The sequence below is a fragment of the Heptranchias perlo genome, chromosome 32 (assembly GCF_035084215.1).
Source record: "Heptranchias perlo isolate sHepPer1 chromosome 32, sHepPer1.hap1, whole genome shotgun sequence".
Classification (NCBI taxonomy): Eukaryota; Metazoa; Chordata; class Chondrichthyes; order Hexanchiformes; family Hexanchidae; genus Heptranchias; species Heptranchias perlo.
Genome location: NC_090356.1, coordinates 13,992,413 through 14,019,932, shown reverse-complemented (window position 1 = coordinate 14,019,932; position 27,520 = coordinate 13,992,413). Strand labels below are relative to the sequence as shown.

At 40.6% G+C, this 27,520-nt stretch overlaps 1 protein-coding gene across 1 annotated transcript in view; it reads left to right on the top strand.

Annotated features, from left to right (window-relative positions):
* Window positions 1–27,520, top strand: part of cfap74 (cilia and flagella associated protein 74) — a 154,597-nt gene that overhangs the window by 81,709 nt on the left and 45,368 nt on the right. The window contains exons 20-25 of the mRNA XM_067970088.1: window positions 973–1,095; window positions 5,391–5,512; window positions 13,521–13,649; window positions 21,137–21,224; window positions 23,949–24,122; window positions 25,377–25,510. Of these exons, the coding sequence (XP_067826189.1) occupies window positions 973–1,095; window positions 5,391–5,512; window positions 13,521–13,649; window positions 21,137–21,224; window positions 23,949–24,122; window positions 25,377–25,510 (770 nt within the window). The remainder of the gene's footprint in view (window positions 1–972; window positions 1,096–5,390; window positions 5,513–13,520; window positions 13,650–21,136; window positions 21,225–23,948; window positions 24,123–25,376; window positions 25,511–27,520) is intronic.

Below are 27,520 nucleotides of genomic sequence, written 5' to 3'. Positions count from 1 at the left end.
TGTTTATCTATGAACTCGTCTTTTTTTCATGTATGAAATGGCGGTCTCTGTGCCTCAAAATAGAGGAAGTATCTATACCCAAAATGTTATCCTGTCTTTTCTCTTTACAGATCCTGATTGCCCTGCTGTGTATTTTGAGCATTCTCTATTTTTATTTCAGATTTACAGCACCTGCAGCTTTTTTTCTTTTTATTTGTATGGGTTTGGGTTTCTTGCTGTGCAGGTTTGACAGCCAGGATCACCTGCCAAAGACTGAAAACTAATCATTGGTTTCAAAACGTGACCTTGATATATTTCATTCATGAAAGTAAACGCAGCTCCATGTATTTAAATGGTGAATTGACAGCTTTCTATAAAGTAATGTAAGAAAATTGCAAATTATTGCCTTTGCAATTGGCTTTTATTGGGGTATGAGTTTGAGTTGCTTTCTGTGCAGGTTTGACAGCCAGGGCCACCCGCCTAGGAATGACAACTAAGCACTGGTTTAAAAATGTGACCTACTGTGATGTATTTCACACATGAAAATAAATGTGTCACTTGTGCTAATCAAAAATGTCACTCCTAAAATTTCCCTCGTTAACATAACTGAGTCAGGCCAGTATGAATGGCTACTCCTAAATCCATACCGTACAACAGCCTTGCGGTTGTTAAGTAGCGGGAACATTAATGGTATGGTGATAGCATCTTAATAATATCATGCAGATTTTAAAGCTGTATAGACATAGCTTGCCTCTTGTGTGTATTTGGAGCAAATATTCCATGAGTAGCAGTATAAACATGACAGCTCCAGCTGGCACCTGGAAATAGCTTTAATATAGTTGTTCGCAATACAAAGCTAATATTGGTAAATTAACTGCTTCCTATAAAGTAATCCATGAAAAGTGCAAATTGCAAATCATTGCCTTTGCAGCTGGCTTTTATTGCTTTAAGTCATCAAGTGTCCTCTTGTTTACTGAAGCTTTTTTGTTTCAGGTCATAGTAGGTGAAATTAACCCATTTGCTTCTATCAAGCTGCCAATCATCTTTGCACCTACAATCCCTGGAAAAGTACAGTCAGATCTTGAGATAATATTTCATGATCCAAAGTCCAGAAATGTAAGTCCCATATCGAGTCAGTTGATATATATATTTTGGAAAAATAATCAAATCATAAATTTGGAATGATTTAAGTGTCTGTTTGGCTCAGTTGGTAGAATGCTTGCCTCTGAATCAGAAGATAGTGGGTTCAAGTTCCACAATGGACATGAACACATAATCTGGGCTCATACTTCAATGTGGTAGGGAGGTTATGCTGCACTGTCAGAGAAGCAATCCTTCAGATGAGACCTTAAACCGAGGAACCGTAGACCTGATCAGGTGGATGTTTAAAGATCCTATGACACTTTTTCAGTGACTGTTCTTATATCCATACCCAGTATGCCTTATAACACCATAGCTACTAGAGAGGGAATTACTGTAGTATAATTTTAACAGATGATTTCTCCCACCACTCCCTGTAGCTATAAATTCCTTCTTTTTGTTTCCCCTCAGGTGCTCTGGTTTTCCAGGGTCATGCACTATTTCAATGTAATAGCCTTGGGTTGCGGGCGATGGTTATAAAGTGCATTACTTTACTTTCCTAGTTTATGGTGTCATCTGAATCCTTCAGTTCTGTTGGGGTTTTATAATTAATTTCCAGCAATCCATTGTTCTATGTGAATTGTCACATTTGTTTCACTGGAGTATTATCAAGAATCGGTCTTTTAAATAATATTTTTTCCCTGGAGGAACCATAATGTACTGCATCTGAAGGCATTATTGGTCAGTTTTTTACCCCATTATGTAGCCCTCTGCAACATACCTTCATCAATTTTCTGCTTTGATCTAGCAAGTAACTTCTTGTGGGTTTATGACAAGAACCTAATAACAGTGCAAACACTTAAAATATTAAAACTGATTTATCTGTAGACCAAAAAGTCCAAAATACTTCAGATGTCACTGGTCAAAGTGTCCAAAGTATAAAAACAGAGAAAGAAAGTGAATAATTTCCTGCTGGTTTTATTTGTCAAGGCAGTACCCTACAATTAATAAGCAGCTGCTAACCTATAGAAACATTACTCAACAATTCGCCTCTAATTTCACCACTTCCACATAGGAAGTAACCAAGCAGTGGCCTTAAACAGACATGCCAGACAAACATGGCTTCATTTTAGCTGCTAAATATCACAACACACTACCTGTGAGCAATATCACAAAAAATTGGCTTGTACACATTGGGGTAAATTTTTGTCTTTAGATCTCCTGGTGCACAGCACTGCGAACATGTATTGGAAAATCAAGCATATGCTGTACACAATATTCCCTCCACCATGAGCAGTGGCCGCTGATTTTCCAACATATGTTCCTGCCATATAAGGCTTAAAGATGAAAATTTACCCTATATAATTTTATCTTTTTTTGTTGTGTGCCTGCATGTTTTCACAAACCTTGGTATTAAAAATGTACTATTAGCATGTAAAAATATTCACAAATACTAATATTTGAACTGTACTTCAGGGTACATTTTTCTTTTATTCATTCATTGGATGTGGGAGTCACTGGCAAGGCCAGCATTTATTGCCCATCCCTAATTGCCCTTGAGAAGATGGTGGTGAGCCACCTTCTTGAACCGCTGCAGTCTGTGTGGTGAAGATTCTCCCACAGTGCTGTTAGGAAGGGAGTTTCAGGATTTTGACCCAGTGACGATGAAGGAACGGCGATATATTTCCAAATCAGGATGGTGTGTGACTTGGAGGGGATCGTGCAGGTCGTGGTGTTCCCATGCGCCTGCTGTCCTTCTAGGTGCTTGAGGTCATGGGTTTGGGAGGTGCTGTCAAAGAAGCCTTGGCAAGTTGCTGCAGTGCATCTTGTAGATGGTACACACTGCAGCCACGGTGCACCGGTGGTGGAGGAGTGAATGTTTAAGGTGGTGGATGGGGTGCCAATCAAGGGGGCTGCTTTGACCTGGATGGTATCGAGCTTCTTGAGTATTGTTGGAGCTGCACTTATCTAGTCAGGTGGAGAGTATTCCATCACATTCCTGACTTGTGCCTTGTAGATGATGGAAAGGCTTTGGGGAGTCAAGAGGTGAGTCACTCGCCACAGAATACCCAGCCTCTGACCTGCTTTTGTAGCCACAGTGTTTCACAAACATGTTGATGGTAGGGGATTTGGCGATGGTAATGTCAAGGAAGGTGGTTAGACTCTCTCTTGTTGGAGATGGTCATTGCTTGGCACTTGTATGGTGCGAATGTTACTTATCAGCCCAAGCCAGGATGTTGTCCAGGTCTTGCTGCACGCGGGACGGACCACTTTATTATCTGAGGGGTTGCGAATGGAACTGAACACTGTGCAATCATCAGCAAACATCCCCACTTCTGACCTTATGATGGAGGGAAGGTCATTGATGATGCAGCTGAAGATGGTTGGGCCTAGGACACTGCCCTGAGGAACTCCCACAATGATGTTCTGGGACTGAGATGATTGGCCTCCAACAACCACTACCATCTTCCTTTATGCTAGGTATGACTCCAGCCACTGGAGAGTTTTCCCCCTGATTCCCATTGACTTCAATTTTAATAGGGCTTCTTGATGCCACACTCAGTCAAATGCTGTCTTGCAGTCAAGGGCAGTCACTCTCACCTCACCTCTGGCGGGTACCCTTACAGTAGCATAGTGATTATGTTACTGGACTAGTAATCTAGAGGCCTGGATTAATAATCCGGAGTCATGAGTTCAAACCCTGCCACTCAAAAAAAGCTAATATCAGTAATGGTGACCATGAAACTACCAGATTGTTGTAAAAACCCATCTGGTTCACTAATGTCCTTAAGGGAAGGAGACCTGCCCTCCTTACCCGGTCTGGCCTTAATGTGACTCCAGACCCAAAGCAATATGGTTGATTCTTAACTGCCCTAGCAAGCCACTCAGTTGTACAATCTCGCTACAATCCACTTATGCTTAAGTGAACAAAGCTCTAAATGTCCGAATTTACGGGGTGAATTTCTTTACGGAAGTGCAGCGGGAGTTCCATGGAAGTTCTGTGGAAAGTTACGGCAGCAGAGTCAATTCACCCAAGGAAATTCACTCCCCAGGTCCATTTATTTATTATGCTTTCAGAAAACTATTATCTATTAACTAGAGCTAAAGTGATCATCAAACTGATCACTTTTCTCTGTTATAAACTTCGAGGCATTTAAGTCACTTTAGTCAAGAGGATGGTATAGTCATAGAAATTAATCACCCTTATTTTGTGTTGGCATTGCAAAAAATAGCACATTAAGAATTTCTACAAGCAGAAAAAATTTAATGTTCTTCAATCAGAATATTTTAATAAGTTATAATATGTACAGAAAGTTTCAACAGTGGCAGTTTTAAAATATAGAAATAAATATATTCAGAAAATTGTTTACTTTAACATGCTGTCATTGAATGATTGTTAAGCAGTACGGTTGGAAAAAGTAAATGGAATAGTTCACCTATCATTAAACAGAAATCATTAATCTTTTCTTAATGGAATCTATTCAGAATAAAAGCTGTTCTATTAAAAGTTGGCTTGAAATCAAGATTTTGATTTTGATTTTAAGATTGTTCCTTAGTAGTAAAAATGTAAGACACTTACTTGTATCAGTGTGCTTATGCTATACAGTGTAAAACAAGATTCAAATTTCTTTATCTCATGTTATGGAGAAAAGCCAACAGCTGACTAAAATAAACATTAGATACTGTGAAGAGTTGGATTCCTAAGGTGCTCCCTGAGTGCTTTTTAGAGCTACTGAGAAGTTGATTAATGACACCATTGCTCAATTGTTTTATATAATTGACAACACTGACTTGATTGTAAAGAAACGTAAGCTTTCTCACTCGTGTTTTGCTGGCAGATTATGAGCTTGCATTGCTGACAAAACCAGTAACTGTATAACCGTAGCTTTAATTAGAAGGACACAGGAAGCTTTTATGGTGCTGCTGTTTCTATAATTTATATCTCCTTTACAAACCACTCAGCTTTGTGTGATTTCCCCCTAGCTGGTACAAAGGATTTATGTAGGCTGAAGAGTCACTTCCAATGTTGGTGCTATTCCAGGGCCAGCTGTCAGAAGGTGCATAAGATACATCAGGGTCATCAGACAACCTTTTATTGTAACAGAAAGAGAATATATCAGAAAACTGGCTTTTAAAATGTACTTTGAATATTTATGTAACAAAATTCCTTCAGATGTTTTCATGATACTATGATATGAGCTTGTACTATTTCAGTTTCTATTCCACTACAAAGCAATAACATTCTTGGAATTGTTGCAATTTTTTAATTAAACACAGCAGGTTATGCAGATTAGTCCTGACGATTTATTTTTTCCCACTCCTAAAAATAGATACCCATTATGGTTCGAGCACGGGCCATTGACGTACCAGTCTGGGTATCAAATCCTAATATAGACCTGAAAATCTGCATGTATGACCGGCTTTACCAAGATTCCATTCGCGCTCACAACAGGTAAGCTTATAGGAAAAATATGACCCTTTATGATAGGGTACATTTGACGTAAAAAGAATGGAGATGAAATACATAGTGAGTCTGCAAAGGATGACAGCACAGAGACATTTCTCATTCAGATATAACAGACACATTTTCAGAAAATTATGCCTTGTGAAGGTCATTTTAAGCTTTGTGACTTTCCCAAGAACATTACATAAATAGGATTCAGTTTTTTCTTTTTCCTCCCACATTGCTGATGCTTCACTTAGCAATACATTTACTTACCCCAGCTTGGGCTGATAAATGGCAAGTAACATTCGCGCCACTCAAGTGTCAAGAGAGAGTTTAACCACCTCCTCATGACATTCAATGGCATTACCATCACAGAGTCCCCCACCATCAACATCCTGGGGGTCACCATTGACCAGAAACTGAACTGGACCAACTACATAAATGCTGTGGCTATTAGGTACAAGTCAGGAGTGTGTCTAGTGCCTAGGAGATGGAATTCTCTCCACTTGCCTGGATGGGTCCAACTGCAACAACACTCAAGAAGCTTGACACTCTCCAGGACAAAGCAGTCTCCTTGATTGACACGCCATTCACTGGCTTAAATATCTACCTGCTCCACTATCAGCGTACTGTACCTGCAGTGTGTACTATCTATAGGATGAACTGCAGGAACTCGCCAAGGCTTCTTCAGCAGCAAGTCCCAAACCTGTCTCCACCACCTAGAAGGACAATCGCAGCAGGTGCATGGGAACACCATCACCTCCAAGTTCCCCTCCTAGTCACACACCATCCTGACTTGGAGATATATCACCGTTCCTTAATTGTGGCTGGGTCAAAATCCTGGAACTCCCCACCTAACAGAATTGTGGGAGCACCTTCACCACACGGACTGCAGCAATTCAAGAAGGCGGCCCACCACCACCTTCTCAAGGGTGGCTAGGGATGGACAATAAATGCCAGCCTTGTCAATGACACTCACATCCCAAGAATGAATAAATATAAATAAAAACCACCTCACTTGACCTGTCCACCCCTTTCCTTACATTTTTGCTAAATTTGAGGTTAAGATGATACGCATAAATTTACTCTTGGGGCCATCTGAATGGCAGATTAATACTTTTTTTGAACTATTCAGTCATCCATTATTCTATACAGACATTTATAGTATATCGAGAGTCATTACAGTGGAGGCCAGTGATCATCTTGGCAGGTGAGACACCCACTAGATATGCCTAATCAAGCCAGCTTGTCACCATTGCAAGTCTGACCATTCTAGGTGAGGCTTGGCATGGGCCAGCAGTAAATGTACAATAAACTGATTGGCAGCTCTTTGTGGCTTGCATATAGGGGCCATCTACCTGGTAAATGGTATGGGTAAATATTCTTATCTTGGCAACTTCCTCAAGGTTGTCCTCTCCCAATCTGCTCCCAGATCCTGTGAGCAGTGTATACAATATTGACATTGCCTACCACCTCCTGCCAGGAAAGCTGCACTGCTGTCCTCTGCAGAGGGTAATCTGCAGTGCCAAGCAGGGCAACCTTCTCACACGGAATTCATGCAGCAGCATCTCCATTTCACCAACCATCAAACAGGAGGTTTGGGTGTTGCATTGCTCTATCACTTGCCTGCATTTGTTTTGCCGTCCATTGTTTCTTCCTAGCCACTGAAAGAGAATGTAAAAGCCTTTGTCACCTTTGCAAAGGCAGAAGTTCTGCCATGCACTTTAAGAGCTGATGATGTGCATTATTTCCTGCCCCCTCTGCCAAGCTCTTTCCTGCAGGACCAATCCAGGCTGAAAGCTTGGCTTGCATACCAAATAAGGGCAACCACAGAACAACTGGTGAGCTCAACCCTTCTTGACACAGGCGTTAGAAATGATTGAAATGCTGCAGTCACACGGGTTCCATGCCAGGAACGGAAAATAGACCCGATTACTTACATAGTTCACAAGATCTTTAAATAATCAACAGTGTATGCTGTATATATTTTTCTTCCAAATGTCTTTTAAGAAGATAATGTAAGGCTCTTAAATCATACTTGAGTATTTTAATGTTGCAAAAGATTTTTTTCCAGAATTAACTAAGCCCCCCAAGCATCACTTCTGTTAAATCATGCATGAGTTAAACTGCAGTGTTTCATATAATGTGGAACATCTGGAGGAAGCAGTTGCAACTCAGTCTCATCACAGTAAGGATGTGCAGCAGGTTTTCTTAAAATGGGTCATGGAACCCTATGGCTGGAGCATCCACTTCATATCCATTTATGTTTCTCTTTAATTTCTAATCATTAAGGACATTATAAAATTAGCTTTATCTATTTTAAGATGTTTGTATTCTAATGTCTACATTTATTACTATCAAAGTGCACTGTAAATGTAAAGATTCAAGACTATGATGGTAATCATTGCCTAGGGTTGTTAAAAAAGGAAGTGAAGATTCATACACTTATGCCATTCTCAATTTGTGTGTGTGTTTCATCTTGAAGAAAGCATACTTTTGCTGCCTCTCAACTTTAGGAAAAGCAATCTAATGAAACCTGTGTACACTTTTTTTTAATTCGTTCATGGGCAAGGCCAGCATTTATTGCCCATCCCTAATTGCCCTTGAGAAGGTGGTGGTGAGCCGCCTTCTTGAATCGCCGCAGTCCGTGTAGTGAAGGTTCTCCCACAGTGCTGATAGGAAGGGAGTTCCAGGATTTTGACCCAGCGACGATATATTTCCAAGTCGGGATGGTGTGTGACTTGGAGGGGAACGTGCAGGTGGTGTTGTTCCCATGTGCCTGCTGCCCTTGTCCTTCTAGGTGGTAGAGGTCGCGGGTTTGGGAGGTGCTGTCGAAGAAGCCTTGGCGAGTTGCTGCAGTGCATCCTGTGGATGGTACACACTGCAGCCACTGTGCGCCGGTGGTGGAGGGAGTGAATGTTTAGGGTAGTGGATGGGGTGCCAATCAAGGGTGCTGCTTTGTCCTGGAGAGTGTCGAGCTTCTTGAGTGTTGTTGGAGCTGCACTTATCCAGGCAAGTGGAGAGTATTCCATCACACTCCTGACTTGTGCCTTGTAGATGGTGGAAAGGCTTTGGGGAGTCAGGAGGTGAGTCACTCACCGCAGAAAACCCAGCCTTTGACCTGCTGTTGTAGCCACAGTATTTATGAGGCTGGTCCAGTTTCTGGTCAGTGGTAACCCCCAGGATGTTGATGGTGGGGGATTCGGTGATGGTAATGCCGTTGAATGTCAAGGGGAGGTAGTTAGATTCTCTCTTGTTGGAGATGGTCATTGCCTGGCACTTGTCTGGCGCGAATGTTACTTGCCGCTTATCAGCCCAAGCCAGGATGTTGTCCAGGTCTTGCTGCATGCGGGCACGGACCACTTCATTATCTGAGGGGTTGCGAATGGAACTGAACACTGTGCAATCATCAGCAAACATCCCCATTTCTGACCTTATGCTGGAGGGAAGGTCAGTGATGAAGCAGCTGAAGATGGTTGGGCCAAGGACACTGCCCTGAGGAACTCCAGCAGCAATGTCCTGGGGCTGAGATGACTGGCCTCCAACAACCACTACCATCTTCCTTTGCTGCTAGGTATGACTGCAATAACAGTACATTTAATTTATTGAAAAATGTTGCAAGCTAATAATTGTACTGCAATTTCAATTAGTTTTGTAGTTCTGCTTAATGATGATCAGAGTTCAGAACCTGTTTAGACAAGTATGGGGGGAGATTTATCTTGGGACTTAACACAAAATAGGCGATTGCGAATCAGCGCCTGATTTTCACTCAGCCTGATTTTCTTTTCCATTGTGGATACTTTTCACTGCAAATATTGACATGTTCCTAGGGACCCACTGCAAGTATTGACACATTCCTAAGGAACCTCTGCCTTAACTCCCAAAAAAACAATGTCAGCTACCCAAAGGAAAACAATGCAGTCATTGCAAAAATGGTATCAATAGAAAAAAAGTATGTCAACAAATACTGAAATGTTTAGAAATCTGATGACCTTAGGACCTCCTGTGACCCCAGTTTAAAAACTAGGTTTTCCTGATTACAGTAATAGTTGTGAAATTATGAAAACTCTTGCAGGCATTGATCATATTTACTAGCATTATATTGACAACTATGTGTATTAAAATTGTTTATGAAGTACACAGAGGAGATGTTCCCCCTTTATTTTTCCCCATGCACTGAACCGATCTGTTCTCCACTCCCCAGCCCATGCTTGGCCTCTGCCTCTGTTCTGCCTGCTGTCTTGCAACGACTGCTCCCAGCTTCACCTGTCCTGTTAATTTTAAACCTGACATTGATAGATTTTTGTTAACCAAAGGTATTAAGGGATATGGAGCTAAGGCGGGTATATGGAGTTAGGTCACAGAGCAGCCATGATCTCATTGAATGGCGGAACAGGCTCAAGGGGCTAAATGGCCTACTCCTGTTCCTACGTTCCTATGCCCTGACTCAGGCCCTGAGTGTCCTCTGCTCCTTTGTCAGTTTTCTGAGTCAAGCCGTTGGTGCGACATTTTGATGCCATTACAGACATTGCCATTAGGCAGCCTGGGTCTTTTCTTGAGACTCTGCTTTTGCCTTTCCCTCCCAGACTCTGAGAATTTGTGTGAGAGCGACAAATCAATGGGACAGAATGAAACAGAGGAAATGCAGTATGACAGAAAGTTGAAGTAAAGAAATAAACTTCATTGGTCACAAAATCTGAAAGTCTCAGATTTTTATATTTATTTTCTTAAAAAGAACGTTTGGAATCTACTAAGAACTTTTGCATTGATCAGTAAATAAGGATTTGTTTCTGAGATTAACTTATTTGGAATAATTAATTACTTGAGAGCGGTGTGTAAATTTATAGAATAATTCATTATCTAACTGAAATAATTTATTATCTGAGAGACAGACTGTAAATATTGAATTATTCATTAACTGTGAGCAAATTGTATATGTGGAATAATTCATTTTCTAACGGTGACCAATTGTAAATTTGGAATAATTCATTATTAGATCGAACAATTTGTCGTGTTGCAACATCCCACTTAACATACGTAGCAAGGTCTGCTGACTGCGATTTTGCATCAAAGTCCTGCAGATATTGAGAATGTCCATCTCTGAGTGAATATCACTAACCACAACACTTGCCATGCTCATTATCTTACTGTGCATGAGGTAGGTGGGAGACACAGAAAGAAAGAGGGAGAGAAACAGAGAGAGAGGAGAAACAGAAAAAGAAAAAAAAGACACAGGTAAGGAGCCATACAGAAGGAGGAGAAAATAAGAAAGGAATGAGAAAAAGAGTTACAAGCAAACATAGAGAATAGTGAGAGAGAGAGAGTTGCAGAGAAAGACAGAATCATTGAGACAGAAATAATTCAAGAGTGGGAGAAAGCATACATTTACAGCAAGAGGACAAATTGTTTGGCCATGGAAAATGCCACAGAAGATCAATTTGGCAAACTGGCAACTCTAACCGGAAAACACCAGGAAGGTAGGATTGAGATCAACCAAAATGGGGGGCAAATGGCCTTGTCCTGTTCCAAAAATTCCCCTCAATTATTTTGAGGGTGTAAAATCAGGCCAAGCAGACTTGTAAAAGCACAGTCATATCCCAAAAAAAGTGCAACCTGTAGCTTTGCACCACAATTTCCTCATACAATGAGTTCCCACTCAACCCAGATGCAAGTAAGTCATTTTGGACGACTCACGAACATATATCATTTGCTTCCAGAAAAGCACAGGCTTGACAGAAAGAGACTGATGCCTCTGAGCAAAGTCTTATCCAGGGCTTTAGTAGATGGGTGACATTGAGATATCTGCATCAATGAAGCATTTCTTTCTCCCTTATTACCCTCTTTGTCTTTTCTCCCTTCTACCCTGGTAAACTAGCATCTCCCACCTCTCTGTCATCTGGAGCTGCTCCACCAGCAAGTATTTCTGCCTGCTGGTGTTAATTTTTTCTTTTTCAGTTATAGTTTCAAGTCCACCATTTTAGTGCGTTGATTCTACATAATATCCACTTGGAAGCAGCAACCGGAATGTTGCTGTCCTCCACCATTGAAGCTTTCCCATTCTCACAACACTCGAATCAAATGCTCAATTTAAAAAGTGGTGTCCTCAACCAGATCTCTACATGTGGTTGGCCGGGGTACCCATCCAACTATGCACACATCAATGGAACCAATAGCAAACTACAGCAAAATAGTGAGTGCTTAAATGTTAGCATTACTTGGCAATATCATATCTCAATGCAGGCATCAGTGCCACTCTGTTATATCACATTACACTGTAATCACAGCATTATGGGATGATCATCCGCACGACCAAAAGGTGGAAGTCCACAGATAACAACACAGAACAGGCATCTGGGGGTTTTAGTGAAAAACGCCCATAAACCACCAGCATAATGTGCAGCTAAAAAGGTAGATTTGTACTCTATTCATCAAAATAAATGTAGTTTGAGGGATAGAGTACAAGTCCTGTGAAGTGATTGATTGTGCAAAACACTTGTCTAACGTAACCTTGTTCTGGGCACCATACCACAATGGCAACATCCCGGAGGGTGTATCAAAAAATGCAATTAAATTGACAAATGGGATTGAGCACCTGTGCTATGAGAAAAGATTACAGGTAAAAGGCAGCTACGCAATGCTCTTCTATGGTATTTACAATCCTAAAGGGAATAAATCAACTGGATCCAACAGAGATATTCAGTATTAACACAAACTGTACTACAAAGGGATATGAATTCAAGCTTGGATGTGAATAGGGTAATGCACAGTTAAGATGTAACCTCTTCAGTGGAAGGTGATGAATATGTGTAATAGCCTATCCAGGGAGTTAATATAAGTGGAAAATATTATACATTTCAGGAGGGTAATAGATATATTTTTGGGAGATAGGATTATTGAAGGGTATGAGTGATAATGTAGGGTAGAAAGTTTGTGGCCTTTGGGACTGGCCAAATGGGTAGAAATGGTATTTTCCAGGCCTGTACATTCCTATGTTCTGAACAATTTGGGGACATGTTGAGAGGTGGGGCAGATTAGCTAAATTAAGTTTATCTAGTGATTTATCATGGGTAACTATGGTCTTCTGCAGTTTGTTGATTAGGAAATCGAGGAGGAATTTCCTAGAATTTATCCTGAGATTGGCCACAAGTTTATTCTCTGTCTTTTAGCCCCCCCTCCCAGGAGTTAGTATTACTAGTGACTGAGGAGGGTGGTGCATGAGGTTGCATCATTTAATGGAAAGGATGAGCTTTGATGGGCCTGATGCACTTTTCTCACTTTTTCCATATGTACCCTTGTGTGAACAAAATGTACACTTATTAACCAAATGTTTACAACTACATAAAACTTTGAAAAAAGAACATTAAAAAATCATGAAGTTTGTCAAACCTTGTTATAGATGCTTCCTATGGTCAAAAGAACTGGATCAGGTTCCCTGTCAGCTTAGTTGATAAAGGGGATGCTTAGAGAGGATATAAGCTGCATACACCAGGAAGGACCTGAGTGCTTCAAATGTGTTGTTCTAAACCTGAACGTTTTGCCTGTAAGAAGTGCCGGGGAGATCAACTCGTACATTATAAATTATCCTATTTGATAGCTTGATGTACCTGTCCCCATGACGTTTGGTACCAAAATACAATACCATAAAATAACTTTATACTTTTTTTTCAATTAATGTTTATTCCTCATATTCATTTCTTTCCCTCTTTAGGTCCTTCACTGGCTAAGAAATCAAACAAATAACCTGCTGCCTGGACCAATATGTAACTGGCCCATGAAGGTGCAAGAATACAACCCAACTTGGCTCATATCATTTTTTTTCCTTTCTCCTTGTAGTGAAGCACCTACCCATTACTTTGTTACCCTCCTTTGATGACATTTCTGTGATCAGAAACTTCTAAGACCGTGGTACAGAAGCAGGCATCTTTTCTCAGCTGATTTCTCAAGTACATAGCAATACTTCATTCCATTTATTTAACCGGGTTTGAGTTCCTTGTTTTGTGTTTTATTTCAACAGGTCAACCACAGCACTCCAGTTAACGTTTGAAGTGTGCAAAGAGTTGAGAAATCACTTGGAACTTCTACCTAAAAGTGGTTATATCCAAGCGCAATCCACTTTTACTTTCCAACTCAAATTCCTGCCCAGGTAAGTTCTTCATTATCACATTGATGAACACAAAGCTAGCAAAACAGATCATTAAAATGAACTATACACAGGGTTTTGCAGAATCAACACTGACAACAAATTGGGAGAAGTGCAACCACTTGCATTTGTATAGTTCTTTGAACATAGAAAACCTCCCAAAGGAAAAGAAAAAAAGTACGTAAAAGACTAAAGAAGTGGACGATGAGTCATGGTGCAAGAGTTAGAAGCTGTGTCCAAAAGCCTGGCCAGAAAGATGGGTTTTAAAAAAGTTGGAGACAGAATAGAGAGAAGGAGAGATTCGGGAAGGAATTGCAGGGAGAGTGCTCTGCTACCTGGGATGAGGTGAAAGGGTGGGGAGGGGGTGAATAGAAAGCCGGTCAGAGGACTGGCGGGTACAAAAGAGGACATAATATATGATGAGATAGGGTTCAGTGAGACCATAAATTGTAAAAGTACCACTTGTAAATGTAAATCTGTGTATCCAACCAAAGAAACATTGCTCCCAGTACACAAGCCATGCTCCATGTAGTCATAAATTTGCATGATCACGTAACTCAGGTATTGGATTTTACAGTGGTATACACTGTCCTCCATGTACCAAATGAGAAAGGACATATTGATAGCAGAGAAAGTCAAAAAGGAATTAATCCCTTTAAGAAGCTTTGACATCAGTGATATCGTAACTCTAGGTTGTTGCCCATGTGACCTTTCATTCTCAAGCTGAATAAAGGCATCTCCCCTAAACTGGTCCATCAGTTTTTTTTGCTTTGCTGGCAATTGGTTTCATTCCTGCACAGAAATCAATTTTTATCTTTGTGCTTTCTCGAATTAACTGGCCTCCAGCTTTAAAATCTCGGCATTATTGCTTGTTAAAGTAGAATTTAAAAGAAATGCAGAAGCCTAGCGTGTTTTTTAATCTATAGTGCAACGAGAATAAACTGATATGCACCTAAATAAGAACATAAGAACATAAGAAATAGGAGCAGGAGTAGGCCAATCGGCCCCTCGAGCCTGCTCCGCCATTCAATAAGATCATGGCTGATCTGGTCCTAACCTCAAATCTAAAATCATGTCCAATTTCCTGCCCGCTCCCCGTAACCCCTAATTCCCTTTACTTCTAGGAAACTGTCTATTTCTGTTTTAAATTTATTTAATGATGTAGCTTCCACAGCTTCCTGGGCAGCAAATTCCACAGACCTACCACCCTCTGAGTGAAGAAGTTTCTCCTCATCTCAGTTTTGAAAGAGCAGCCCCTTATTCTAAGATTATGCCAGGAGGGAGGATTCATTTATTGACATTGTCATTTCTATTTGTTTACCTGTGAATACTTAACTTACTCTGTTGATACCTTTAAAATTAGATAATGTTATGAAACTTTTCTACCAAGACTCTAATTAGAGTACAACATAGCAGGTCCTGTTACAGCAATTATAAAGACTGGAGGAGGGGAGGGGATAGAACTAATGTGATGCTACTTTATTGTATCATGCCATGGTATAAAATCTTGAGTGGCTGACCACAACAACTGCATTCTGGAGCCCAAGTTGCAAATTACTGAATTCAAAACCAAATGGTATCCAATATGTTTCTGCCTTATCACCTACTGCCAATTTATAATTTCATTCCCCAGACATGTCCTTCCCTTCATGTTAAGATTAGCCGACTTGTCATTCATTAATTTGAGTATGTGATCCGTTTAAAGTTGACAATTCCTACACTTAATATGGAGCAAATGAACATAAATGGCAGCTGAAGTTCTAACCTTTAATTTTTTAAGGTTGTGCATTAAATAAGTAAAATCGTTACACACTGAAATGAATGAACTCATGGCTGACTGACAGGAATAAACAAATGAAAAATAGCAAGGCAAAGCAAAAAAGACAGAGAAGGAAACCAATGAGAGAAATTAGTGAGTTGTGAAGACTGTGGTATATAACCTTAAATCGGCTTGTTCCCATATACACACAACATAACATGAAAACAGTTATTGTTTCCTGACATTTTTCTTGGTGTATTCACATTTTTTTTGTTTACAGGGAAAATAGATAAAAGGAAAATACAGAAAATGTCCGACCATAATAGGGGTAGCACTTTATGGGTTCAGTTTATGGAGCAGTTAATCACTTTTGTGCAACAACAACAACAATTTGCATTTATGTAGTGCCTTTAATGTAGTAAAATGCCCCAAGGCGTTTCATAGAAGCGTTATCAAACAAAATTTGACACCGAGCTACATAAGGAGATATTGGGACAGGTGACCAAAAGCTTGGTCAAAAAGGTAGGTTTTAAGGAGCGTCTTGAAGGTGGAGAGAGAGGTAGAGAGGATTTGGGAGGGAATTCCAGAGCTTAAGACATAGGCAACTGAAGGCACAGCCACCAATGGTGGAGCAATTAAAATCGGGGCTGCGCAAGAGGCCGGAATTGGAGGAACGCAGAGATCTTGGAGAGTTGTAGAGTTGGAGGAGGTTACAGAGATAGGGAGGGGCGATACCATGGAGGGATTCGAAAACAATGATGAGAATTTTAAAATGGAGCTGTTGCCGGACCGGGAGCCAATGTAGGTCAATGAGCATAGGAGTGAATTATAGAAATATAGCCAAGTCTGAATTTCAGTGGACATCATAGCTCAAGTTTTGGAAAGTTTATTTTATATGCAGAATTAATCATCATGCAAAAGTAAATAAATAGAATGCTTAATTTGATTTATAAAGGGGCTATAACTAATAACTAGTATCATTTCTATTCAGACTGTATTTGCTATGAGGATAAGAATTTAAAATAAGCCTTTGATCAATAATATGGTGGAGAATTGTTAAGCAGCTTTACTCACTGATGTAGCTTGCTTACCTTGAGAAGAAATTACAATGTCCTGCTTTTAAACAAACTCCGATGATTTATTGCAACACTGATCCATCATTTTTGTTGCTTTCAAAATTGTGAATAGCTTCTCAGCTTGTGAAATGCTATCTGAGCCATTCAAGCAAGTTGATGCTTTCAGTCAGAAATGCTTGACTTGAGCCCTTTCATTGGTGAAAAGCAACATCCAACTTTGAATATGATCTTTCCAAAACAGTTCGAAATTTTTATAATGTTTATATTTCTATAACACGAAGAAAAGAAAATATGTGTCAGAATTAAATTCAGATATCAAAGCTTCTATCAGAGCACTGACTGGTTGTTGGAAGGGGTGCTTGGATTTAGAATTTTTTTTTAATATTACTGATTTTCTATACAGTATCATAAATAGTAACAGCATGTGGGAATACACATCCCCGTTAAGGCTGTATATACAATATTAGCGCAGATACTGTAACATACAGTAATCTCTTCCCCTTTCCCACCACTAATATCAGCTTGTACTTATATGGTGCCTTTAATGTAATAAAGTGTCCCAAAATACTTCACAGAGGTGAAAATAACCAGAACCGAGAAATAGAGAGAAAAGCATTAGGAAATCTCCAGAGGAAGTAAAATGCATCCAGCTTTTCCAAGCTTTCAGCTGGAGAAAGGTGATGAGTTCAATTAGAAAACTGCAATACTCAAGATTTTTATGGGGCATTTAGAGAATGGAGATTCAAGACACCTGCTGGTCTTGAGTTTTGGCTGAGTAAATACCCACAGCTGGACTTTAACAGGATTTGGCAAGGACTGTGGGCGAATTTTAAGTGTCGAGAGTGGATTGAGCTGGATTTTAAATTGGCCCACAATCGCATATTGACCATGACTGTTTTATGTAAGATGGGGCGAGTGGAGGCGGCAGCCTACCCAGTGTGCGGGATACATGACAAGACTCTGCCCCATTTACTAGTCATGTCTGAAGTTGAATGATTTCAAGCACTATGTTTGGCAGTTGTGTAAGGTTTTCTTGCTGGGTGGGGGCTGAAGACCGAGAATGGGAATCCCATGAGACTCTATTTTGAGATGGGGATTGCGGGAGAGTCTGCCCGAGACTTGTGGAGTGGCGATTAACTTAATGTATAGTGTGGCCAGATTCAGGATTGTTCAATGAAGGAATGCTCTGTTTTATAACGGGAGAAGAATAAACCTGAAAGAGTATTTTAAATATAGACTAAAAGAGCATTATAAGGTTTTGTGGATTAATTATTATTATTTTTCCTGTATTATTCACCATTACTTGCTGCTACTTCAGGCATATTTTTGAAAAATATTTAACATAATTACAAACCATAAAAATATCATTATTTATTCTATCCAACAGTAGAAGGCCTTTCTGATATTTTAACATTATGTTGGAATAAAAATGTGATTACATGCTCTCTATTATACATTACTGTAGCATGATTCTTGCAACTTTTAAAACAAAATTGTGTGGGAAGTAATAAAATAAAAGACACTTATTTTATTGCAGAATTCATTATAACCCCTCAGTCTTCCCTTTCCCTCCACTGTCTACTTTGTCTCCATGTTCTGTGTTCCATTTCTTTTCCAGCTTACCTTCTCACTTACCACCTTTGGCTCTTCCAGTGCACATCGTCATACACAAAATTCCTCCAGGTTCCAACTGCCACACCTGCTATTGTTTCATGCCCCTTTTAAGAAGCATTTTTCATCTTGTTATAAAATATACTAAGAACTTACTTTTATAACAAGATTACATTTAAATAGCACCTTTGACATAGTAATATGTCCCAGGATGCTTCAGTTTGATGTCACACCCAAGCAGAATTAGGGAAGGTGGCTGAAGGCGCAGTCAAAGAGATAGATTTTAAGGAAGCTTTCAAAGGTAGGGAGAGACATAACAAGGTGGAGGGACTTAGAGAGGGTGTGCAAGGGGACTGAAGGCTCTGCTATCAAAGGTGGGACAGAGGGAATGAAGTACTTTCAACAGGTCAGAGTTGGAGGACTGGAGAGTATAAAATGGGACTAAGGGCTGAAAGAAGTAGAAGAGGTAGGGTGAAACCATGGAAGAATTGTAAAAGAAGAATGAGGATTTTGAAGTCGATGTGCCAAAAGGCAGGGAGCCAATCAAGGCTGGACATGACAGGAATAATAGGTTAACAGGACTTGTGCGGGATAGGATGCGATGGAGTTTGGAGCTCAGGAGGCTGGATATGAGGGAATCGGAAAAATTGAGTCTGGAGATGACAAAAGCATGAATGAGGGTTTTAGCAGCCATGTGGGTGAGGTAGGGATGGAAACAGGCCATGTTACCTAGGTGGAAGTAGGCGATCTTGGTGATTGGGTTAAGCCACACTTAGAATGTTCAGTTGTGGATGCCCCATTTTATAAAGGGCATTAAAGCCATTGAGAGCATACAGTGTAGATTCACCAGGATGATGATAAAATTGGGAAACTATGGGGGTTAAATTCAATAACCCCCGAATCCAGGCGCAGGCATCAAGGTGTGTGATTAACCCGCGCCCAGTGCTTCCGATGCAGGCAGCATGTGAGGCTCTAGGTACCACTGTGGAACGGGGCTTCCAAGGCGTCACAGCACTCCAGTAATCTGTTCTCCAGCTGACCACCAGGAGTGCTGAGGCGCTGCCCCGTATGAGTGGCAGTGGTGCCATGGCAGTCGAACCTGCTGTCCTCCGTTAGCATTCCTGCTCCCACCCCTGCCAGTCCTCCAGTGCCCTTGCTGTTGCCTATCAGCCAGCCAAGCCGGACTGCTGCAGCCCATGCCGAGATGGTGCAGTCTGAAGCCGGGCCCTACCGGCCCAGAGCTGCTCGAGGTCGCCCACCAAAGCCATCTGCACGTTCCTCAATTGAAGGACAGCAGCCTTCCACCACCATGCTCCAACCACTGAGGAAGTACCTCCTAGGAACACTAGGACAGGTAAAGGCCCACGAACAACAGGCACTAAGGGAATGCATAGGGTGAATAGCCTCATTTTGTTTGCATCATTTCATGTGTTAATTTATAAATGTGAATTTGAATTTGCATTTGGAAGTGGTTTTTATTTCTGTGATGAGCTGAGGGAGGAAGCAATGTGTAATCATATGAAGGGCGATTTGATGGTCATGTGGGCGAGGATGGGTGGGGAGTGGAGGACTGTTGGTGACTTGGGAGATGTCGTTCACATTATTTTATATCACGCAGAGCCCTGGCAGACAGGACCAGTGTTCCTTGTTGCCCCCTTGCGTCTTCCTCCATCTCCTCCCCCTCAGCCTCAGCCTCAGCCTCTTCCTCCTCAGCCTCTTCCTCAGGCTCAGGGTCTTGCCAGATAATTGGTGGAAAGGGCTGTTCCCTCGTAATGGCGAGGTTGTGCAGCATGCAGCACACCACGACAAATCTTGACACGCGCTCAGCTGAGTACTGCACGGCTCCAACAGAATGGTCCAAGCAGCAGAAGCATTGCTTTAGGATGCTGCGTGTGGCAGCATGGCTCTCGTTGTAGGCCCACTCTGCACATGTGCATGCGTTCCTGACTGGAGTCACGAGCCACCTCACGAGGGATAGCCCTTGTCACGCAGTAGCCAGCCTTTCACTTGCCGAGCTGGTTCAAAGATAGCTGGCACGTTGGACTGCCGCATAGTGAAGGCGTCGTGTCTGCTCCCAGGGTAGTGGGCATTGACCTCCATGATGCACTGCGTGTGGTGACATACCAGCTGCACATTTGGGGAGTGGAACCCCTTTCGGTTCATGAAGATGGCCGAGTTGATATGGCCCAATTTCTAGCCCTATAGTTATAAGAAGAGACTTGAGATACTGGGGCTATTTCCACACGAGCAGAGAAGGTTAAAAGGAGAATCAATAGAGGTTTTTAAAATTATGAAGAATTTTGATCCAGTGATTGGGGAGATACTATAACCTCTGGTTGAGGAGTTGGTGACAAAAGGTCATCAATTTAAAATTGGCACCAGGAGAGAGGTTAGAAGAAATTTCTTTAAACAGAGTGTTGTTGGATCATGCCATGCTTTTCACATCTTTAAGGGGAAAATTGGATAAATTGTTTGAAGTAGAGGAAGGTACAATGCTACGGGGAGAGAGCAGGACAGTAGGTAGTTTTGGATTGCTCTAGTAGAGAGCCGGCTCAGACATGATGGCCCAAATGGCCTCCTTCTGAGCTGTAAACTTTTACTGTTCTATTTATAAAAAAATAAAATGTTTATTTAACATTTATTGTTCATTTGATTGCAGCAGATTTTCTGGTGCAATGATACTTAATGTATCTAAGAATGAAAAGACAGATGCTTTTTTTAGTGGGACACCATTTTTATTACTGCAGTTAGTTCTACTTGTTACATTGGTAGGATTAGAATGATAATATTTGTATGGCATTCCATTCTTTTTCAGATGTTGCCAACCTGCCGACTTGCAGTAGTATTTTGGCACTAAAGTAAAGAAAAATAAAATTACAATTGCGTTAATATTTTTATGAGGCCTATTGTAAATTTGGAAATATTCTGTGTAGATTAGAAATTCACAGAAAATCATTTTGTAGGAATTGCCTAATATTACGTGTTTGTTTTTTTGAAAGATGCAATTGACATTCAGTATTCAAAAGATATGTTGTGTATTTCAGGCAATCTTTACCGGAAGATGCTGAACAATACTTTGATAAGGGAACCAGCATCCTGGAGGCTCCAATGATTATATGGGTGGCAAATCAGGTTACTACGTTATTTTTGTAATATGACAAAATAGGCAATTTAATAAGTTTCTAACAGCAATATTTGAAGTGCAGCAATTGAAGTTTTTTTTGTAATTTCCATATTTTGAATGGATCAACATTTTTTCCTTGGTTTATTGCTGTTGTGTAAAAGTTCTCGTTAAATCACTGCATTTTCAATTTGACTCCCAATATTTTTCACAGCTTTTAACTCTATCAGAAGGGAAGCTTCATATCTCACTGTAGTAATTAATATTCTGCAACAAAGCTAAAGATAGTAAAATAGTAAAAATAATTTTAAGCATTCACTTCAGTTGGAATGTAGTGCATTAATATTTCAGAAGTTATGCTGAATTGCATCAGTTTCAAGCAAACTACTTTTATTGAAGGTGATGCAAATCATTCATTGCACAAGACAAGGAAATTCATGAACATCAGAAAATAGGTCTGATTAACCCTGGAGTGTCCATTTGAAACTTAAATGTTTGTTTTTGCCAGTGAAACAGTTAAGATCATCAAAATGTTTGATCAATTACTATATGAACATCTAAGAGCACTTAACGGTCCATTCACAATACAACTGCAGCATCAGTACAAAGCAATTTCGGATTCACAGTGACCCTAAACTTATATAATGTAAAGCGGATTTCAAGGCCCAAATTGACTCTGAAGTGAAGCAGATTAAGACTCCCTCCACCAGGGAGTCTCACTCCTCCATACTCCATGTTCTGGCTACATTTATCCTATAACTACATTGTTGGCGTCAAGCAAAACCATTTTGTGCCATAAATTGACATAGAAACACAATAACAGGCCTATGGGCCCAGCCAATCTGCGTTGGTGTTTAACTTGCACACAAACAGTACTCCTACTCCCATTTGTCCACCCTGTACACAGATCCCATTATCCTCTATCTAACCTATTCTTAAAGTTTGCTATGGGGGTAGATTTTCAACTTGCTATCTGGGTGTAAAACTGACATGGCGGACCCTCCGCCTATTATAGAAAATGCCTAATGTTCATTTCCATTGATTTCAATGGACTAAAAGTCAGGCAGGTTCTATAAAGGGCAGGTGATCCACTCCACCAGTAACTGCAATAAAGACAAAAATCTACCCATGGTCTCTGCTTCAGGCACTAACTCCAGTAGTGCATTCCACAGTCTCAACCCACTGTCTCAAAGTTTCTCCTGCTCTCTGTCCTAAATCTCTTAGATTTAATCTTATACCTATGCTTGCTCATTCTAAGCCCTTCAAACACTGGAAACTGTCTGTTTATTTCTACTCTGTCACATCCCATCATAATCTGATAAACCTCTATCAAATTACACCTGTTTCCTAATGGTAACAGCCCCATTTTCTCAAGTATATCTACAACTCTCCGAGATCTCTGCGCTCCTCCAGTTCTGGCCTCTTGCACATCCCTGATTTTCATCGCTCCACCATTGGCGCCCGTGCCTTCAGCTGTCTAGGTCCTAAGCTCTGAAATTCTCTCCCTAAACCTCTTCGTCGCTCTACATCTCTCTCCTCCTTTAAGGTGCTGCTTAAAGTTTTAACCGAGCTTTTGGTCATCTGTCCTAATATCTCCTTATGTGGCTCGGTGTCAAATTTTGTCCGATAACGCTTCTATGAAGCGCCTTGGGACATTTTACTACATTAAAAGCGCTTTATAAAAGCAAGTTGTTGTTGTATTTGTATTTCCTCATGCAAGGCAGAATCTGCACTGTACCTCTCTGTTGCCTCAAAATCCTTCCACACAGTACTACGACTGTGGCCTTACAAAGGTTTTATATAGATTCACAATTGTATCTCAACTTTTATATTCTTGCCATAAAACTCAGTATGCGAGTACTACAGTTGTGGAATCATTGAACTTTACAGCATAGAAGGAGGCCTTTCAGCCTTGTGTTGGCTCTCTGAAGGAGCTGTCACTCTTTCCCCATACCCTTTTATGTTCTTCTTTTCAAATATTTATCCATATCCCTTTTAAAATCTATGAGGAATTTTGCTTCCACCATTGGTTCTGGTAGGGCATTCTATTTCCTAACAATCCTCTGGAAATAAAAGCAGTCTCCCTTTTTTTTGGTGATCTTAGATTTATGTCCCATAGTTATTGACTTGCCAATCTATACAAATAGATTTCTTCCATTTAACTTATCAAAGCCCTTCACAATTTTGAACTCCTCTCTCAGATTTCTTCTTAACCTTCTCTGTGCTGGTGAAAAGAGCCTCGGTTCCTTGGTCCCTCCTCATAACCAGAATCTCTCATCTCTGCTTTGATTGTAGTATGAATGCACTCTAATATTCACTTGCCTGCTACAAGCAATTGTATTTTACTTCTAGCATTTCGTAGAGGCAGACAAATCAAGATGAGTTACTTTTGTGCATCACACCCCTTGATATTTTAAACCAAAAAAGCAAAAATTCAGTTTCTATGTTGGCATTAGGGGAGAATTTATTCGAAGGATGATTTTTTGGTACAAATGATTAAAGTAAATGAGTTAACACGTGCCCTAAGGTAACACTAGCAGAAAAGAAATCACCCATCAAATCTCAGTTTTTTCAGTTCAATCGAGTATCTGAACTTCTGGCATAAAAATGCCCAATTTATTTTTTTTCTCTGTCATTCTCTGGAGTTTCTTGGCTACCCATTGTTGTTTTAAAAAATACATAATTTGAAAGACGTCTACTCAAGAGGTTCACCAGATTTTGTCCTTTTCGTTTAGACTAGACCAGTCCCTTTCACTGTTCACGCAATTGTCACCAGCTCAGACTTAGAGATTGATCAGCAAAAGATTGACTTTGGTCCTTGTTCAATCTACGAATCTGTGTGGACCACCGTGAGGCTCACAAACAAATCCATCCTGAGCCAGGAATTTGGATTTATTGGCATTCCAGAGGTAAGAGAGACGTGATTGAATTTCTATCCTATTTAGATGATATTCATCAATGAGGAAAACAAAATATGGGAGAAAATACTACCTATACATTAAATATAATCTCTCTTGGCCTCTTCAGGCCTTAGCTCCTCTTGCTGCCAGGTTGACCTGGTGGGGAAAGCACAACAGCTTCCCCGCACAGACCTCTGGTTAAAATTATGGTTGGGTGCTGATGATGTCATTGGAGCCTGATGTGGATATTTAAAGAAGGACCCCACTGGCTTCTGGTGGGCATCCCTCTCCCTGCTCAGAAGAGCAGGTTGAGATCAGAACTTGCAGGAAGGCAATGTGTGGATAAGGCCCATGGGCCATTTTAACTTCCATGGGACAGGCAGGAATCAAATCATTGAAGGAATCGCAAATCATTCCAGAAGAAAAAAATGGCAGTGCTGTCCGGGCAGCCACAAGCCCTTCCACTGTTGCTGGCACCCAAAATTTCAGCTTCCCGCTGCTATAGCACACCCGGCGCTTCATGTATTAATACTGGGAGTGCCACCAAACTATTTAAATGACCTGACAAGGTCAGTTCATTGGGTGTGGACGCATGGAAAATCTAAGGAGTAATGGTTCTGGTGGTGCTGCAATATCAGTCCCATTTAAACTGGCCAATAAGCACAGGTTGATTTGGCTGAAGTGCTGTGATTCATGAGAAAATACTTTTCTCTGTTTGTTGACAAGAAGAGGCAGAGCTCTTTAGTGACTGATATCAGGGGCACAATAATATCGACATCATTACCTGCTAACATCACAAGCACAGACAATAACCTACACTTTTAATCCATGCTGTATTTTCAAGCTATAGTGTGAACAATTCTTACAAATTACAGAATAGACTTTAAGTGTGCCATCGTAACCTATGTTAAGCTTCTGCTGTTATAACTTTCTAGGTTGCTTCCATAAACTGTTGGCCAGTAATTTACAACAGCCCTCAGTCGTGATCAATAATATAGGACTTTATATAAGAGCTGTCTTAGTGCGTATACTTGTCAATTGGTGTTTATAATCAAATATACCCATGAGCTACTGAGTAAAGAATCCCAAAAATAATGACTTTACAACAGTTGTAAAGGTGCAGAGGTGCAAAATACCACAAAATATTGCACTTATACATGTCCCAGAGTGCAGTCCTCAGCTTGGCAACACTGAATTTAAAAATTTGACACAGTAAAGCTCAAAGCTAGTTTGCTCCCTTGTTATTTTTTCTGTATCTTACAGTATGTGGACGTGCAACCTAATGATGGCTTTGGTGTACTCTTACCTCTGGAGACCATGAATATTGATATCTTCTTCAAAGCCAAACAAGCCAAAGAGTACACCTTTGAGCTAATCTGCAAGTCTGAAATCAACAGGTAACCAAACAAAGCTTATGTGGAATATCTGCTTTTAACTAGGACTTGTAAAAAAAATTGTTGGCTGAAATATGTTAGGCATTTTTAGGCATTACTGAGATATTTCTTTTGTGCTTTATGCCAAAGATCACTCCCGTAAGGGAGCCCTCTCTCTCAATGAACTGTGGTATGACTTTACACGCACAATATCTGTCTCAGCTGATCTGCTGCTGAAACCCTCATCCATAGCTTTGTTACCTCTAGATTTGACTATTCCACTACTCTCCTGGCTGGCCTTCCATCTTCCACCCTCCATAAACTTGAGCTCATCCAAAACTCTGCTGCCTGTATCCTAACTAGTCCCATTCATTCATCACCGCTGTGCTCACTGACCTACGTTGGCTTCCAATCTGGGAACACCTCGATTTAAAAATTCTCATCCTTGTTTTCAAATCTCTCCATGGCCTCACCCCTCCTTATCACTGCAACCCTCTGAGATCTCTGCGCTCCTCCAAATCTTGCCTCTTGCGCACCCCGATTTTAATCCCTCCACCATTGGTGGTTATGCCTTCAGCTGCCAAGGCCCTAAGCTCTGGAATTCCCTCCTTAAACCTCTCCGCCCCACTACCTCTCTCTCCTCCTTTTTGACGCTCCTTAAAACCTACCCTTTTGACCAAGCTTTTGGTCACCTGTCCTGATATCTCCTTATGTGGCTCAGTGTCAAATTTTGTTTGAAAATCCCTCCTGTGAAGCGCCTTGGGACATTTTACTACAATAAAGGCACTATATAAATGCAAATTGTTGTTGTTGTAATGTGGTATTGCCTAGGGTTCAAACAGAAACCCTTGTTAATGTATTTAGCTAACAGAATAAGACATGAGCCTTCTCATGATCTGATAGACTTTGGAAAGCAGAAGAATAAACACTTTTATCAGTAAAGACTGTAAACTATATACTAGGTTTATTAAAAGTAATAGATAAACTGTAGCAAGAAAGCACACATCAACTTGCACTGCTTTTATAGAACTTTAACTCTTGCTTTCTCCTTGGGTACAACAGTAATATACAGGACCATTAAATCTGCTGATAATACTAAATCTGGACCACCATGTTTACTGTAACTCTTATTCATGAGTATCCATAATGAAGCTCCACGAGAACCACCTCCAAACAAACTGTGGTACAGTAATTCAAGGCAAACTGATAGAGATAACTCAAGATCTATATACCCCTGCCCAGGTATAGATCTGACAATCACTTCCTGCCAGAATAACCAGGTTTTTTACTTGAGTTCAAGTATTTCATCTATTCCTTGGACAAAGGCCATCAAGTATGTATCTTTCATAATTGCACAAGGCAGTCCAGCTTCCACTCAGAATTGAAACACAGGGGCTGCTTACTCGTCAAGGGTATACCTTTCAGACCCAAGTTAAAATTTGGGATATTGGAAAACAAAAGATGCCTTCCATAGCTGAATCAAATTTATCAAATTAACAATGATTTCCTGAACTCCACCAGATGTGAGACCACCATCTCCTTTGCATGTGTTACCAAGCACTTCGGAAAAAAAACTTGCATTTATATAGTGCTTTTCACATCTTCAATACATCCCAAAGTGCTTTACAGCCGCTGTTGTTTTGTAGGCAAATGTGGCAGCCAATTTATGCACAGTGAGATGAATGACCTGTTTTTGGTGGTATTTGTTGAGGGATAAATGTTGGCCAGGATACTGGGGGAATTTTTCTGCTCTTCTTCGAAGAGCTTCTTGGGGTCTTTTATGTCCTCCGAGCAGATTTAATATCTCATCCGAAATACGATATCTCTGACAGTACAGTACTTCCTCATTACTCACTGAAGTGTCAGCTTACATTATGTGCTCAAGTCCTGAAGTGGTGCTTGAACCCATGACCTTCTGACTCAGAAGCAAGAGAGCTACTATTAAGCCAAGATTGACATTTTACCATACTTTCATAGATTTCAAGACAAGGCCATCAGCCTACTTGTTTTGTAATCAAAACATATTTGCATAGG